At 44.7% G+C, this 17578-nt stretch overlaps 1 protein-coding gene across 1 annotated transcript in view; it reads left to right on the top strand.

Moving 5' to 3' along the window:
- Positions 1-17578, top strand: part of LOC126281870 (calcium/calmodulin-dependent protein kinase type IV-like) — a 618086-nt gene that overhangs the window by 524659 nt on the left and 75849 nt on the right. Inside the window, exon 5 of the mRNA XM_049981147.1 lies at positions 8306-8461. Coding sequence (XP_049837104.1) covers positions 8306-8461 — 156 coding nt within the window. The remainder of the gene's footprint in view (positions 1-8305; positions 8462-17578) is intronic.

The following is a 17578-nucleotide window of genomic DNA, read 5'->3' as shown; positions in this document are numbered from 1 at the left end:
CCTCATTGGCAATCAAGGTATATGTGACGATACGATGGAGTTGCTTTGTATCGTTAGTCCGTTGCAAACCTCGAGCGTGAAATTTTATCGTACATCCGTAGAATAAAACACAGTTGGTTATAAACAAACTTTCGCTACTTGATGTTCCCCTATGAGAAACTAGTGATCGTACGACAATGAAACTTTGTAGAAACATATGTAAGGACATACAGAAGAGAAGTAACGAGTAAACCACTGAAAGAAACATATATTAATTTCCATGTGAGAGAGTAACATTTGCTAATTGCATACCATGTGTAGGTTCCGAGCTACAAACGTTTCTCAATGTGACAACTATCTGCATCCACGACAGCCTGGAACCGCACTAGAGATTGCTCTACTGCTGTCCCGAACACCGAAGGATCATGGAATGTTCTGTTGTCGTGACACATCTCGCGCACTACTAAAAGATCGCCCATTGCCTCCAGCATTCTCAGCCAGGGCTGAGGCTCAATCGGCTGTCGGCCTCTCCTAGAAGCAACTCCCGAATAGTGAATTAATTCGGGCTTGCGAATCATGTTCTTCAATCCCGATACGAAAGAAGACCTTTCAGTGTTCCTTTCATGCTTTCATACACCGCGAAGAGCAGTAGTTCTACTGCTGTTGTTTGACAAACCAACTTTGTGAGTAAATGCCTGCACACATTGTCTAGACCTATGCTGACTATCTGAACAGTAACGTACATTGATGTTTCCTTCAACCGTACGTCGTCGTACGGGTACCGGCGCTCCAGGATAAGTCAAAACGCTAACACTACTAACAAGGCAAAATCCTACAGCCCACAGTCTGAACATCATTCCTATAACTTGGGTAAATACTCTCCTGGAAATGGAAAAAAGAACACATTGACACCGGTGTGTCAGACCCACCATACTTGCTCCGGACACTGCGAGAGGGCTGTACAAGCAATGATCACACACACGGCACAGCGGACACACCAGGAACCGCGGTGTTGGCCGTCGAATGGCGCTAGCTGCGCAGCATTTGTGCACCGCCGCCGTCAGTGTCAGCCAGTTTGCCGTGGCATACGGAGCTCCATCGCAGTCTTTAACACTGGTAGCATGCCGCGACAGCGTGGACGTGAACCGTATGTGCAATTGACGGACTTTGAGCGAGGGCGTATAGTGGGCATGCGGGACGCCGGGTGGACGTACCGCCGAATTGCTCAACACGTGGGGCGTGAGGTCTCCACAGTACATCGATGTTGTCGCCAGTGGTCGGCGGAAGGTGCACGTGCCCGTCGACCTGGGACTGGACCGCAGCGACGCACGCCAAGACCGTAGGATCCTACGCACTGCCGTAGGGGACCGCACCGCCACTTCCTAGCAAATTAGGGACACTGTTGTTCCTGGGGTAACGGCGAGGACCATTCGCAACCGTCTCCATGAAGCTGGGCTACGGTCCCGAACACCGTTAGGCCGTCTTCCGCTCACGCCCCAACATCGTGCAGTGGTGACGCGACAGGCGTGAATGGAGGGACGAATGGAGACGTGTCGTCTTCAGCGATGAGAGTCGCTTCTGCCTTGGTGCCAATGATGGTCGTATGCGTGTTTGGCGCCGTGCAGGTGAGCGCCACAATCAGGACTGCATACGACCGAGGCACACAGGGCCAACACCCGGCATCATGATGTGGGAAGCGATCTCCTACACTGGCCGTACACCTCTGCTGATCGTCGAGGGGACACTGAATAGTGTATGGTACATCCAAACCGTCATCGAACCCATCGTTCTACCATTCCTAGACCGGCAAGGGAACTTGCTGTTCCAACACGACAATGCACGTCCGCATCTATCCCGTGCCACCCAACGTGCTCTAGAAGGTGTAAGTCAACTACCCTGGCCAGCAAGATCTCCGGATCTGTCCCCCATTGAGCATGTTTGGGACTGGATGAAGCGTCGTCTCACGCGGTCTGCACGTCCAGCACGAACGCTGGTCCAACTGAGGCGCCAGGTGGAAATGGCATGGCAAGCCGTTCCACAGGACTACATCCAGCATCTCTACGATCGTCTCCATGGTAGAATAGCAGCCTGCATTGCTGCGAAAGGTGGATATACACTGTACTAGTGCCGACATTGTGCATGCTCTGTTGCCTGTGTCTATGTGCCTGTGGTTCTGTCAGTGTGATCATGTGATGTATCTGACCCCAGGAATGTGTCAATAAAGTTTCCCCTTCCTGGGACAATGAATTCACGGTGTTCTTATTTCAATTTCCAGGAGTGTATAATAAATAGTTTTCTGTTGAAGCAGCAATAGTTTAATTATGCTTTGTGAAGTAATACTATAATCGTGTTCCGTTATTAATACCTGCTTCGTGCAATATGTAATTTGTTGTGAATTGCATTTTTGTTTATGTAGTAATCCAGGTTGTTCACTATAATGTTTCAGTTGAACAATTTTAGTAGTCGAGGAATACTGCCTTCGACCAGGAATCAAATAAACATTTGTTAACTGGCCACAGAGGAAGTGAAGCGGAAAAGATCGACAGTGTGTTTTTATTTGTGGAAGAATTGCAAGAGAGATGCATTACCCGAAGCAGGCAGCTCTATTTACCGGCATTCAAAATTGATAGGAGCGGCGATTGGCGAGCGACTTTTGGATCTGGAGAAGTAAATATGTTTTGTTGATGAAGAAGTGTACCACGAAGTCGGAGCTGAAGGGGATGAGATATAAGACTTCGAGACTAGTGAAACATTATCGTTTCTGAAATTTCCGCATCGCATTCAAGCTCTGCTTCATCAATGCCGGGTGAGAATTCGTATGAACGGTAATAAACTACGGAGGAATGCCCCTTGGAGTTAAAACAAAAGCCATAACGTTGCCCAAGGAGCACTGCAAACAGAGAAAAAGAAAGGGACGACTACGGCCCAGAAAAGATCAGATTTAACATAGTGGGAAAGAGACATCGTTAAAGGAAGGACTAGATACTACACAAACTGGTACATGTATAAATGTACATTGGACTGATTTGTCGAATCTCGTCATCGTAAAGCGAATGAGACAATGAGCATGCTCAAGCAATGGGCTGGAGGTGCAACGCTTGAATATACGACCAGTACGGAATTGGTACATCATTATATGTTCCATCGGCATGTCACGAAATGCGTCTTATACAAGAAGGCAGAAAATATCGAAGATCCACAGAAATATCCAGCACGCAGACAGCGTCACATTTACACATTACTAGTTTTAATTGTGATTATGACGCCAACACTGACCAAGAAGGATGGGAGTATCAGACGAACATCCAGCGCACGTTATTTCATGAAGGACTAAAAAAATTAACCTTTGTCACAGTCGTTAGTACACATAAAATCACTCATCCGTACACGGCACAATACCCCATCACAGTATCTGGAAAATTGTTGTATACAGGAAACTACTGGTAAATTTTATTTCCGCTTTATACAAGAGGCCAACCGTTGCACATCATTACGTTTATCGTGAATTTTATCTATGGAACAAATGGTTATCTATCTAACTACAAACATTGCTCATCCCCGAACTGTTCCTCTACTGTATGCAGTACACAATAATGTAAAATATGTTCCTATCACCCTGCAGCCCTTTCTCACGCGCAGTAAGTGGCCTCACCCAAACCAGAAACACTGCCCCTCCTTCCCCACATTACTGTAACAGCACCACCTCTGTAATTTAGCGTCCACACTATATATGATGACAACGTTATCCATGCATTCGCCAAGTTCAAAGGCTTCCATTGGACCATGGGACTGTCACAGGGTACAGCGTGATTTATCACTGCGAACCACCGTTTCTTACACCACCTCAAGCATCGCTTAGCGTTGACTATAGAAACGCTTGTGAGGAGCTGCTAAACCACTGTACCCTGTTCTTTTGAAGTTGCTACGCCCGTTCAGTGCTGGCAGCAATTGGAAACTCTGCGAGTGATTGCCTCAGCTGATTTCACGCTATTTTCTACAGACTCACTCCGCTGTGTTCGACATTCCCCGCCCGTCATTACGTAAAGTCTCTCTGGTTTTGATCTAGCTCCGTTGTCCCTTGTCGTTTCCACTTGGTAACGACACTGCGCAACACAATTGCAGTGTCAGTTTTTCGAAACCCTGTAATTATCTCCCACTGCGACGCAAACTTTGAAATTTTAGTCAAAGGTGCCTACAACCTGTTTCTGTTCTGGTGCAAAAGCGTGGCACTGTGGAACGTCAGCCTCGGGCTCGAAGACGCTTCAAAAAAATGGTTCAAATGACTCTGAGCACTATGGGACTCAACTGCTGTGGTCATTAGTCCCCTAGAACTTAGGACTACTTAAACCTAACTAACCTAAGGACATCACACACATCCATGCCCGAGGCAGGATTCGAACCTGCGACCGTAGCAGTAGCACGGTTCCGGACTGCGCGCCTAGAACCGCGAGACCACCGCGGCCGGCTGAAGACGCTTCAGTAGCAAGGTGTAGACACATGAGAAAAAAAAGGCCAGAGCTCCGAAGTTCAGGTGACGTGTAAGGTGGCTCAATGACCGCGCAACAGCATCCGATTTCACCAAAATTCTGCACAGCGTCACCGTAGACCTGTCACAGTATAGGAAGTTGTTACACCCCCTCTTACCCATATTTCACCCTACATTCGACGCCTCTGCGCTGGAGCACAGAACCGCGACAACCAACGTTGAAGCCAACCGTTTTTCTTATGGGTGACTGAGGAAAACATTTCAGACCCAACGCCGCTTGGAGTCGACACGAAAAGGCCTCATGGGGTGGCAGAAAGGTGTCAACGAAACCACCCTTCCCTTGAAGCGTTGATCCCCACTCATTTCGCGTTCTAAAACTAAGGTTCCAGTGTGTTGAGCAAAAGGACGATGTCCTTGATCCCCTAAGACACTGCTAACACCTCCAGACGGAGAACGGCGGAAATATCCGGGAGTATCAGAAGTGTCAAAAATTGTCGAGAATGTCGTCCTACTGCTCATATACAGCAAACTGTTGTTTTCGACCGCGAAATGAGTAGGAATCAACGCCCTTAGGAAATGGTGATTTCATAGACGTCCTTTCTGCTACATCACAAAGCCTCTTCGCGTCGGCTCTGAGGAAAGTTGTCTGAAATGTTTTCCTCGGCCATCCACAAGACCGCGTGATTTCAGTGCTGGTCGCCGCGGTTCTCCTTCGATCGCAGAGGTGTCAAAAGCGGGTTGATGCGAGGCTGAGAGGGGATGTGAAATCTTCTCATCGTGTGACAGGTCCACGGTGGAACTAGGAGAATTGTGGTGACATTTTGTGCCAATATGACGTAGCTAACCCACCTTACACTTTGCATGAACTTCTGAGTATTGGCCCTTTTTTCGCATTTGTGGACACCTCGCTGTTTTAAGCGTCGTCCAGTCTGAGGATGACGTCGCAGAACTCCACAATTTTGCATCATTAGAGAGGAATGTTGTAGGCACGTTTGAGCCAAATTGTAAACTTCTGGGTCGCAGTTGGAAATAATTACACTGTTTCGAATAAGTGATCCTTTAATAACGTTGTGCAGTGTACATCTCCAAATGTCGACTTGGGAGCTTAAGATGAGTTGGAATGTCCTTGGTGTATTTATTATTCAGGTGACATCAAATGTCTAGTCCACGTCGGAAGTCGCTGTGCTCCCCTCAAAAATGGTTCAAATGGCTCTGAGCACTATAGGACTTAACTTTTGAGGTCATCAGTCCCCTAGAACTTACAACTACTTAAACCTAACTAACCTAAGGACACCATACACATCCATGCCCGAGGCAGGATTCGAACCTGCGACAGTAGCGGTCGCGCGGTTCCAGACTGTAGCGCCTAGAACCGCTCGGCCACCACGGCTGGCTGTGCTCCCCTGAGCGACCCTTTGTCCTCTTACTGTTTCTCTGCTGATAACACATTTCTCCCGGCCCCATTTTATACTGGATGGGTATAATTATACCGACGGTGTTCGGAAGGCGGCAGTGCTGGTTGTATACATCCCAGGAAGACTTGTGAAGTACGTCGAAAAAACAATAGTTCCACTTCCCGCCACCAGGCGAAAAAAAGCTCTATAAGCAGTCAGAATGTGAAATGTTTCCTGTTTTGATGTTAGTATCCTGTTCGCCGCTTGGTAACGTTTGTTGATTTCTTTTGTGAAATGACTGTTGGTATAAAGGGTTAAGAAGGTTGACGTTTTCCATCAAAATGCAATGGTTTACGGAAAAAAGATCGTGCACTGCTGGCAAAGTTGTTTTATCAGAACGGCAGTTATAGCAGCGCTGCAGTGTTGGAATATCGTCGACAGAAACAGCTGCAAGGTGGCCCAGTGTCAATAAATCGGCTAAAAAAGATGATCAAGAAATTTGAAGAAACATGTGAATTAGTTAGAGCAGCAGGAAGAGGGCGGCGGCCCATACCCATGGTAGCTGTTGATGAAGTTGCTGTAGCTGTAGCAGTAGCCGAACGTGCAGCACGCGCCTGAGATTCTGCAGCCAGTGCTCGAGCTGTCTCCTGGAGATTCCCTCCCCCATGGTCAATTGTTCAAAATATTTTGTGGTTTATTTTACAGTACTATCCAAGATTCAGAATGTGAACCAAATGAAGATACAGGGGATAGGCAAAATAATGTGAACACATGAACTTACTTGAGAGTGGTTTATTGATAAGGGATTGGACACCATTTGGCTGTAATACTGCTACGATTCTTCTTGGAATTCTGGCATATAACTATTGTATAGTCTCCAGTGGAATGCTATGCCACTCTTCAATCAGAACCTCTTCTAACTCCTGTAGTGACGAGGGAAGCGGAAATCTGGTCTGGAGTCTGCTCTAGAATACAGCCCACAAGGCTTCGACGACGTTCAAATCCGGTAACTGTGCTGACCAGGGAAGACGCAAGAGGGTAGTGCAGGCTTCTCATACCACGACTGTGGTGCATTATCGACCTCAAATATGGCGTCACTGTTGGGGAACAACATTTGAATCATGGAGGTGCACCTCATCTCCTAAAGTGTTCACATAATAGTTGGCTGTAACACGGCTTTTGAGACTAATAATGGGACCAGCTGAATGCCGTGATATGACTGCCCATACCACCACACATCGACTTCCATGTTTAAACATTGGGATCAAGTAACTTAGGACTGTAGGCTTCTTTTGGCGCTCTCTAGACGTAAATCCAGCCCGATGTTAAAAATAACGAGCACATTGACTCGTCGGACCATATGACGTGTTTCCACAGATCAGCCATCCAGGATTTATGCTCCTGAAACCATGTTTCTTTGCGTTGGTTGTTGTCACTAATGGTTTCGGTATAACAGCTCATCTACGAATATTGGCTTTATGGAGTTGTCAGTGGACAGTATCGATTGATGCAGTGTCTCGAAGATGGCCATTGAGCTCTACAGTCACTTTAGCCGCCATAGTTATGTGTTGTTTTGACACAATTCGTCTTAGTGCACCAAGATCTCTGTCATTTAGTTTTTATTTACGACCACTATTACGTTTACACAGTGATGTCTTACTATGTTTTGTGTAGGCTGTCATGACTGTTGAAACAGTCGCTCTTGAACCAACAAAAAGTCGGCTGTCTTTCTTACTGATGCTCCAGCTAATCGGGCCCCACAATCTGCCCTCTTTGGAACTCTGTTCGGTTTTTGTTCTTCGGCCTCAGGCTCTGAATCCATATACGAAGTGTGCACTATTCATAAACAAACTGCGCTGATGCCTAGACCGGACTGAACAGGCACAGTCCAGCGCGATACCCCGACCTAAATCCATGTGAGGCCTGTTTGTGCGAATATCTGAAAGATCGTGACTATCACGGATGTATCCAGGCTCTCCCTAATATGAATGATAGCATGCGATGACCCATCACTCTGATTACACTGGATATGCAGCGAGCAACTGTCGAACGTGCCATGTTATGGATACAGCATGTTGCTCAGTGGCGAGACCGTATTCAACACCTTATGTAACTTGTGACCATGTTCTACTAAACGTACCAGAACCAAAGTTATGTAGTTGTTGATCGTTCCTCCCCTCTTGCTGCACCCACATCATATTCTGCCTGCTTACAGCGCTTTATTTTCACCTGGTGATAGAAGGTTGAACTATTGTTTTGTCAGGATACTCCGTGAGCACACCGATTAATGAACGTACCTAAGATGCTTCAGCGCTCTGTAGTGTGTACAACCCTCATCGCAGCACTTGGAAGACCGTCAGTTTAATTATAACCATCCCTTACTTGCGGGTCAGCCGCCCCTGACACTTAGCGGCGAGTTTCGCTATATAGTGGGATGACGTTGCAGGTGCAGGTGCGCGACGTGTTGGAGACCGAATCGGAGGTGCAGCTGGTGGCGGAGCTGATGTCCGGCGGCGAACTTCTGGAGCGACTGGCCGGCCGTGGCCACTACAGCGAGCGAGACGCCGCCGCCGCTGTGCGACAGTTGCTGTCTGCCCTGAAGGTAACCACTCTGTGTAAATGAAAGGAAAAGAACGAGTCGTGTGGTATTGGCGGTGGAGGATCCCGAAGGCCCGAGTGGTACGTAAGTGTAATGGACCCTGTCATGACCAGACCTTGTGTAATGACCCACAGACAGCACACAAACTTGCTCCCATATGGAGAAGGGGTAGTTACACGCTACGTCACAGGTGCAATTGAAGTCCCACCTAGTGATAGGAAAACCGACAGATTTTAACGATCGATGGGCCAGTCTATTGTTTTCCTGTTTATTCCTTTTTTTCAGTATGTCATGTCCCGGCATAGTTTCCCTACACCAACTTTTTTTTCTTTTGGATTCGGTGTTATCTGCGTGGCTTAGCCAGGATCTTAGTGACAATATGGATTCAGTTAGTTTGCTTGTCAACATGTATAGCGGAGATGAGAGAGCTCCCCTTGATTGGGATTAGTGTTCGGTTACAACATGTTGGTAATTCTTGTAGCGTTAGTACGACTGATCTGCTGAAGTAGCAAGTTATTACTTTTAGTCAGTTCGTTTATTGTTCTAACCAACACGTTTGTTTATTCAAGTATCAGGTCAAACCCCTTACCAGAATGTCAGATGCTTTCAGTAATCACTATGGAGGACCGTTATCAGAAACGAGTGCTTTCATTGCCATTCCTTCTGATAACTACTGGCCAGTTGGCTTAAATCATAAACCGTGAACATTTCTTAATAATTCGCTGTCAATCAGTGGGCACTTCGTTGGGCTGGGTTGTTTGGGGGAGGAGATTAGACAGCGAAGTCATCGGTCTCATCGGATTAGGGAAGAACAGGGAAGGAAGTCGGCCGTGCCCTTTCAAAGGAACCTTCCCGGCATTTGCCTGGAGCGATTTATGGAAATCACGGAAAACCTAAATCAGGATGACCAGACGCGTTATTGATAGGTCGTCCTCCCGAATGCGAGTCCAGTGTGCTAACCACTGCGACACCTCGCACGGTAGTGGGCACTTGCCCTACAGTATAGGAGACAAGTACGAATCTGTAACTAGTTCCTGCTATTCACTGAAATTCCTCTAACTTAGCACTTTGAAACAGAGACAGGAAGTCTCTGTTCAATGCTATCCTAATGAATATTGAAAACTGCTACTTAATTTATCACGAACTTCTCGTAAATGAAGAGTCTATTGCCCCACCAGGCGCTACTCAGCAGCGTCAAAGCACTCCGGCTGCACTGATTACTCCCTGAATTCTACTCTCCTTTATCTGCCCCTCTGTGAGCTTTTTTCCGTTTTACATTGATTCTGGATACACACAGCCCTCTGCAATATCTGTCAGGAACATTCGCTTGGAAGGTTTCCTCGACGTGTGTTTATATTAATGTGTGACTATCATTCTTACTTCCACTAGAAATTCTTCCATTATGTGCATCAAAAGGTTACCACTGATGCTTGTGACCTCGACCCTCATAACCTTGGCGAACCATCAAAAGAATCCTGAGTGAAGTGTTTGGTCGGCAGCTGAGAAACAAAGCTTCTGATTGTGTCGGGACTCGTTACTTCATTCCCCTGAAAGCCTGTGCAACTTCTAGTTAAGATTAATATGTAACTAAAATTGTAAACATTCTTTGATCTTACATGTAATTAAAATTATTAACATTTTCTACAGCCATGGCAAGTCAAACGAAATTAGTCTCTGCGGCCATGTAAGCTATAACGAATGTTTTTCCTCACTCTCCGGATTTGAGTGATTTCATTCACATATTTCTTCAGCTTTTTCAATTATACATGAACCATGACCATCCCTAAAGCCCTAAAAGGCGCGGGGGGAGGGGGGGGGGGGTCGTGATTAAGAAATGTTACATTGCTACATGATAAATATTTTACTACTCCAAATCTTATTCAACAAGAATCTTAATTTATAGATTATTCACCAGTTTATTACTATTTTTAGATCTCCATTGGTATGTTACGTACAATATAAGTACAAGATGTCCTGTTTTATAACCTCTAATGACAATTATATTACTCAAAATGTTATTTGAAAAGAATTCATAATCTGTTATGCACTAGTTACAAATTATCGTAATTAATATAACTCCAAAATGAGAAAATCTTCTTCCTGCTACCCCTTTTGTTTATTTGCAGCTTCAAACCCTGTGTCCTACATCATTGTCAGGGGTGCAACAACATTATTTTTCTTAAGAAAATCATCCTCTTCGTGAAATTCTCGATTGTATGTCTTCATCAGCTTCTTCAAACGAATCATCCGTGTTAGCGACAAAAAAAAAAAAAAAAAAAAAAAAAAAAAATACTCAAAACCGTTCATATTGTGCCGATTGTACTTTTCGAACTGTGACTGCTTGATATTTCACCTAAGATGTCACACTAAGAAAAAATCTAAGCGATAAAACAATTTTATGTCCACTATTAGAAAATAGGCACGCCATTACTAAACATCCGTGATATTTACTATAAGAGCACAAGTGTCAGCAAACCCCAGTACTCAGGCAATAAATAAATCAGCCATCTTTCAGTTACATCTGTCCGTGTGTTACTAGCTGTTGATGTGGACTTGTTTCTAAACGAAGATTATCGTACACAGTTATTATTATGAGAAATTTTTTACGTACTGTGGTGGGCTAAAAAGAACAAATTATTTTTGTTCGAATTATGGTATAATTTTTCTGTTGTTTATGCCATCTAAGCTTGATAATGCTCATTGACCGAAACTAGTAGTGAATTGTGGAAAATAAAAGACAGCTGAAGTTTACGCCAAGAATTTTAACATTGTTAACAACAATTTTTGCCGTAAAGGTACTCAAGAGCATGTGTCGCTGTTGTGCCCAGGTTTGCGGGAACCGCGAAAAGATACCAACGACTATAAAAAAAATTTACGGGGCTTCAGTAATCTAGTTCTAGAGACGTTTTTACAGACAAATGCTCAAGTTGTCTATTATTTGTCCATCTCATCAATTCTGAGTCGTTTGCACTCAGTTTCCTCAAAAGTAGGGCGTTGTTGAGCCAAAATATCTTGGAGTCCATGATTTTAGCTTGTGCTTGAACGACCTGCCAAATATGAGGCGAATCTGTGGGCCGTGTCTCAGGTCTTCCCCTTGTGAATATTCTTTTGAAACTGCCATGGTTTACCACTAATAGATTATGCTTCTAAGGCGCAAACGGTCACAGGAGCAGACTGTCGAAATATCGTGAGGACGTGTGGCAGGATTCTGAAGAAAGGGATCATTTTGCTCCATGGCAGTTCATTATGTACTCTCCCTGTATTCTCTTGAGACTGCATCATTTCACCCATTGACTACTACTTCTTTTCTCAGATGAAAAAACCATTGCATAGTAGGCATTTTCAGAATGACAATACGTTTGTTTTCGAAGTGGAATATTTCCTGAACATCCAAAATGCAGACTTCTACAACCAAAGTTTGTCAAGTCATCTATCGTTGGGGAAAAAAAATGGTTGGACTCAAGTGTGAATATGTATAGAATTAGACAATCAATACACACCATGGTCACAGCTTGTCCCCCCCCCCCCCCCCCCGAGGTGGTAACTGAAACTTTACATTACTCCCCGACGATCTTCTGTCCTGTACAATCACTTCATATGGGTGCAAGCACAGGGTACATATGCTTAACATTTGATGCATGTTCACTGGTGCAGTGACTATTTATAGGCTAGTGATGAGGAGGAGAGGTGAGAAATGGTATGCATTGTTTCAAAAATAGCCACTTCTGTCTCCTACTGAGGTAATACTTTTTGTAACCATATAGCACAAGAGCGTCAGAAACTTTGAAGTGTCCCTCTTGGAGACATATATACGAGAGTCACTCAAAAAGAAATGCACACTATTTTTGTAAAAATACAGTTTTCATTCTGCATGTGTGAAAGTTGTACAGCGTGTAGATACATCCCTCCCACTTGTTTTCAAACTTAGTTCAACCTGTTCCCGTGAGTGGCGCCTTCACAGCATGTCTTCAATATGGCTGCTACACTTGACGTTCGTCACAAGCAATGTGCTTTCATAGAATTCCTGTACTGTGAAAACGAGACAGAAGGAAACATCCACCAGAGGTTGAATAAGGTGTATGGAGATGCTGCTGTCGATCGCAGTATAGTTAGTAGGTGGGCAAGAAAGTTACGTGATGAAAGCGGGAACGCCAATATTGAGGATTGTCCTCGCAGCAGCAGGCCTCGTACTGCACACGCTCCAGACAATGTGCAGAGAGTTAACGAATTGGTGAATGCTGACAGACGCATCACAGTGAACGAATTGTCACGCTACGTTGGGATAGGGGAAGGGAGTGTTTGCAGAATACTGAAAGTGTTGGCGTTAAAAAAGGTTTGTGCCAGGTGGGTCCCCAGGATGTTGACAGTGACTCACAAAGAAACAAGAAAAACGGTATGCAGCAAACTTTTGGAACAGTACAAGAATGGTGGAGATGAATTTCTTGGAATAATTGTGACGCGTCATGAAACATGGCTCCATCATTTTTCACCAGAGACGAAGAGACAATCAATGGAGTGGCATCACGCAAATTCACCCAAGAAAAAAAAAAAATTCAAAACCACACCTTCTGCTGGAAAAGTTATGGCTACACTGTTTTTCGATTCCGAAGGACTCTTGCTTCTGGACATCATGCCAAATTGAACCACCATAAATTCTGATGCATATGTGATGACACTGAAGAAACTTCAAGCTCGACTGAGTCATGTTCGACCTCATCGCCAAAAGCTGGATGTTCCGCTGCTGCACAACAATGCACGGCCACATGTCAGTCAAAAAACCATGGAAGCGATCACAAAACTCGGACGGACAACACTATAACACCCGCCTTACAGTCCTGACCTGGCTCCATGTGACTATCATCTCTTTGGGAAACTGAAAGACTCTCTTGGTGGAACAAGGTTTGAAGATGATGACTCCCTTGTGCATGCTACCAAACAGTGGCTCCAACAGGTTGGTGCAGAAGTTTACCATGCGGGTATACAGGCGCTGTTTCCAAGATGGCGCAAGGCAGTTGAGAGGGATGGAAATTATGTGGAGAAATGAAAATATTGTTCCTAAAGGATGTATCTACACCATGTAAAACTTTCAAACATGTAGAATAAAAGATGATTTTTTTTTTAAAAATAGTGTGCATTTCTTTTGGAGTGACGCTCGTACATTCGTCTTCCAAGTGATGGAAACCATTGTTGCTCTACATTTGTTTTAAACTCATTGGAGTCTCACTGTAGTATGGTACCCATCTTGGCAATGATATTATTTTCCTCCTTTCCTTTGTCACTGCACCAGGCAAGGAATTCGTAATGGAGAAGAGGTTACTGGAGGGACATGCAAGTTCCCTCAGGCAGACTTTGACATTCATACTTATTGCGTGACAGGTCATCAGATTGGCCAGACAAGACCACTGTGGACCGTCTGACAGTTTGTTCCAGATATTTTAGGCATCAGGTTCCCGGCCCTTTGTTTAGATTTTAGGAATAGAGCCAATCGTTAGCTTCTCTTTCACTGTTTTCCATTAGGATACATTGCTCTTCTCAAGATATATCCTCCTACCAAAACTGCTTCTGTTGTATTTCAAGATGTTAATTTAATCTGTAATGGGGGTTTGCAGCTACATTTTTATGTGCAGTTGCTGTCCTTTTATCAGCTGTCATTGTCTGTGCACCAACATGTACATAATTTTCTATATACACTGTCAGAAATACGTTAGTACACACTTTTAGAAACTTTCAGTTCACTCAAGATTTATTGTTGCAACAGTGAATATAGACTAAATGAAACGACTACATTTTCAGATCAATAGCACAAGCGATTATGAGGTACCAGGTATCAACCCATGCTGAAACTCCCATATTAGTACATGATGTAGCCTCCATGGGTGGCAATGCAAGCACCGACTCTGGCATCCAGTCAGATGTACAGATCGCGAATACTGTCCTGGGTAGTGTTACGTCATGCCTGCTCAAACTGTTCATGTAGTTCTGTAAGAGTTGTTGGTTGACAAGTTGCATGAGTCACTTCTCAACCATCATATTCCACACGTGCTCTGTTGGAGACAAGTCCAGAGCCTACGCTGGCCAAGGAACTTGCTGCACATCCTACAGGGCATGTTGAGTTTCACGAGCAGTGTGGGAGTGAGCATTATCCTGTTGGAACAACATGTCACCTTCCTGACACATTTCCTTCCTGTTCGAAGAATGGCAAAAGAACAGGTCTAACAACATTCTGCACATGCCTAGTGTTTGCTGGTGTCACCTCCATAAATACAAAGGTGAACGACAGTTGTAGCTTATCACACCCCAGACTATAAGCCTGGAGAGGAGGAAGTACGTCTCAAACAAATTCACTCCATGAGACAGTGCTCACCAAGTCTACGTCATATGCACAAATTACCATTACTTGCATGTGGGCAGAATCTGGTTTCATTGTTGAAGACCACAACATGCCGTTCCATCATCCAAGTGATTCTCTGGCGGTGACAGTCAAGCCATACACATAGTGCTTTCATATGAGAGGAAGACAGGCTAGAAGAGTGCTTGCCCACAGTCCCACTGCTAATAAACAGTTCGCAAGAGTTCGTGTAGACATGTGTGACCTTACAGGCCGTCTTATCTGTGCTGTGGTAACTGTTATACCTGCCACTGCTGCCCTCACGTTGATCCTGACAGGCATCTGTGTTCTGTGCTCTATAGATGCGAGTTATGTTCACATGACCACTGATACCAGCATCATTTCACAATTGACGCAGCACATCCAACTTGTGTAGAAATTCTCCAAAACGACCATCCCACCACTCGAAAGCCCACGATTTGACCCCTTTCAAACTCGCTCACTTGGCTGTAGGAAACATGGCTGCATCTCCGTGGCATGGTTGCGTGCTTGCTTGAGACGTTTGCATCACACTGAGCCTTCTGGCTGTGGGTATTCTCCGTTAAAGGGTAGACACGGATAGCGCTCTGGTAGGTATGCCACTATGTTATCTGTTGGTGGACGACACTGAAACCATTATCAGTACATCCACTATCCCCCACTTGGCATTTGCTGTCACCGGATCAAAATCGATGTCGTCTTTCCAGGTGTACTTATTTTCTGACAATGTACATCCTACGTGGAGATTGACCATTCCCTGCTCCATACCTGATGTTTTTGTAAGAACTTCCCACACGTGGATGGAGCAGTACAGGAACAAAGTAAATGAAACCTTCTTTAACGTTGTTAGGCAATTTATAGTAAATGTGAGAAGTAAAGGTTGACGTCTTCTGACCTTACCATTCACTCTTCTCATAATATTTTGTACTTCTGTCATTTCTTCGTCTTTCAACTCTTAGTGCATTTTTTTGGTATTGAGATGTATAATCTCTCGACAGATGACTACACATTTATCACAATTTAGGGCTGTGTGTAACTCTGCAATTATAGTGCACTCTTCTACTAATTTGGCATTTATCGGATGCCTTGCTTTGGAAGATCCTGCTGTCTTGAGATAGGGTGTACCATTTCCCAACCTCTTAAAAGATTCTGGTGATCCTATAAGCATCTCTACTTCTGTATCTGTGGAGAAAGGTGACAGTTTTTCAATATTTCTTTCTCTCTCTTAATAACAATGAATACATTACTCCCCACTGGATGTAGACTCTTACATCAGTTGTGAAACTGCTGGTTGTGTTTTGTTAGTAATATAAAATTGGCATCCCTCAAGTAACTGGAAATTGCCCATTCAGACAGATCCCAACTTACGTGAGTGTTGTGAGCAGGTGTATGTATGTAGTAGTAGTAGTAGTAGTAGTAGTAGCAACTTTATTCATCCGTAGATCTCTCTTTTTACAAGGATATAGGACACGCAAAGTATTGTATTTAAAAGATTAGACCAGTTTAAAATAAGCTAATTCGTATACACATACATTTACAGACTTCTAGATAGAGATAATCATTAGATTTACTCCTGATATATTGTCATGTAGAAGAAGGTGTAAACAGATGAATGACGAACACTGACTTCACTTAACGAGGGTTTATTCAGCACATGCACATACAAGAGCGCCGAGCGAACTGCCTAGGACGCATACAGTATATATACAGTTACAGAACATTCCAGTACAATGATTCTTGACGTTTGTGGGCATTTCTAGAATGTACTTGAACCCAATATAGAAAGTAAAATTTTACAGTCCAGGTGGATTTAGAACTCACGACCCTTCATGCAACAGTCTAGCATCATAACCACTACACCACGGTGACTGTGCTACTGAACTTCTTCTGCGACGTTGCTCCACCCTTAAGAGAACAGCGTCTCGGCGTTACGTCGTCCTAGTCTGGGAACGAGTCATCGGTCCTGCATACTCCGACTCCCGATGACTGATGCTCAACCCGGCGGTGATCTTCTTAAAACTGCCTTTGCCGCTACACTCTTCGACACCTTTCCGCTTGTTGCCTGTCGCTGGAGCTTCGAATTTACCCTGGGCTGCGGGATCCTTATAGGGCTTCATTCGAAGGATGTGGACCGTGTCTCTGATCTTTCATCGTCTTGCGTCGGGTCGAAATCTTCAACTTCATAAGTAACATCAGACAACTGTCTTACAACCTTACAAGGTTCAAAGTAGCGCCTGAGGAGCTTCTCAGAGAGACCAACCTTCCAGACAGGAGTGAAGATCCAGACGAGGTCACCAGGCTGGTAGACAACAGGGCGGTGGCTCGCGTCATACCTTCGTCGACTGTTTTCTTGAGCCGGCAGCGTGTGGAGTCGAGCTAACTGCCGAGCTTCCTCATCTCTGGTTAACACCTGGCCGATGTAGTCGTCGTCCACGTCGTCAGGATGTAACGGAATCACGGTGTCCATCGTCGAAGTAGCCTTACGCCCATGCACCAGGAAAAATGGCATAAATCCTGTGGTGTCTTGTTTGGCGGTGTTATAGGTAAACGTCACGAAACATAGAACCTCATCCCAGTTGCTCTGCTCAACATCGACGAACATTGATAGCATGTCGGCCAAGTTCTTATTAAGGCACTCAGTAAGCCTATTAATTTGCGGATGGCAGGCAGTCGTCAAGTTGCACCGACGGTTTATCTCTGTCACGAGATTCGATTGAAAATCTTTCCCTCGATCCGTAATTAACGACCTTGGG

The sequence above is a fragment of the Schistocerca gregaria genome, chromosome 7 (genome assembly GCF_023897955.1).
Source record: "Schistocerca gregaria isolate iqSchGreg1 chromosome 7, iqSchGreg1.2, whole genome shotgun sequence".
In the NCBI taxonomy this organism is placed as follows: Eukaryota; Metazoa; Arthropoda; class Insecta; order Orthoptera; family Acrididae; genus Schistocerca; species Schistocerca gregaria.
Note: the sequence above shows the minus strand (reverse complement) of the source record. Positions and strands in the feature narration are given on the sequence as shown.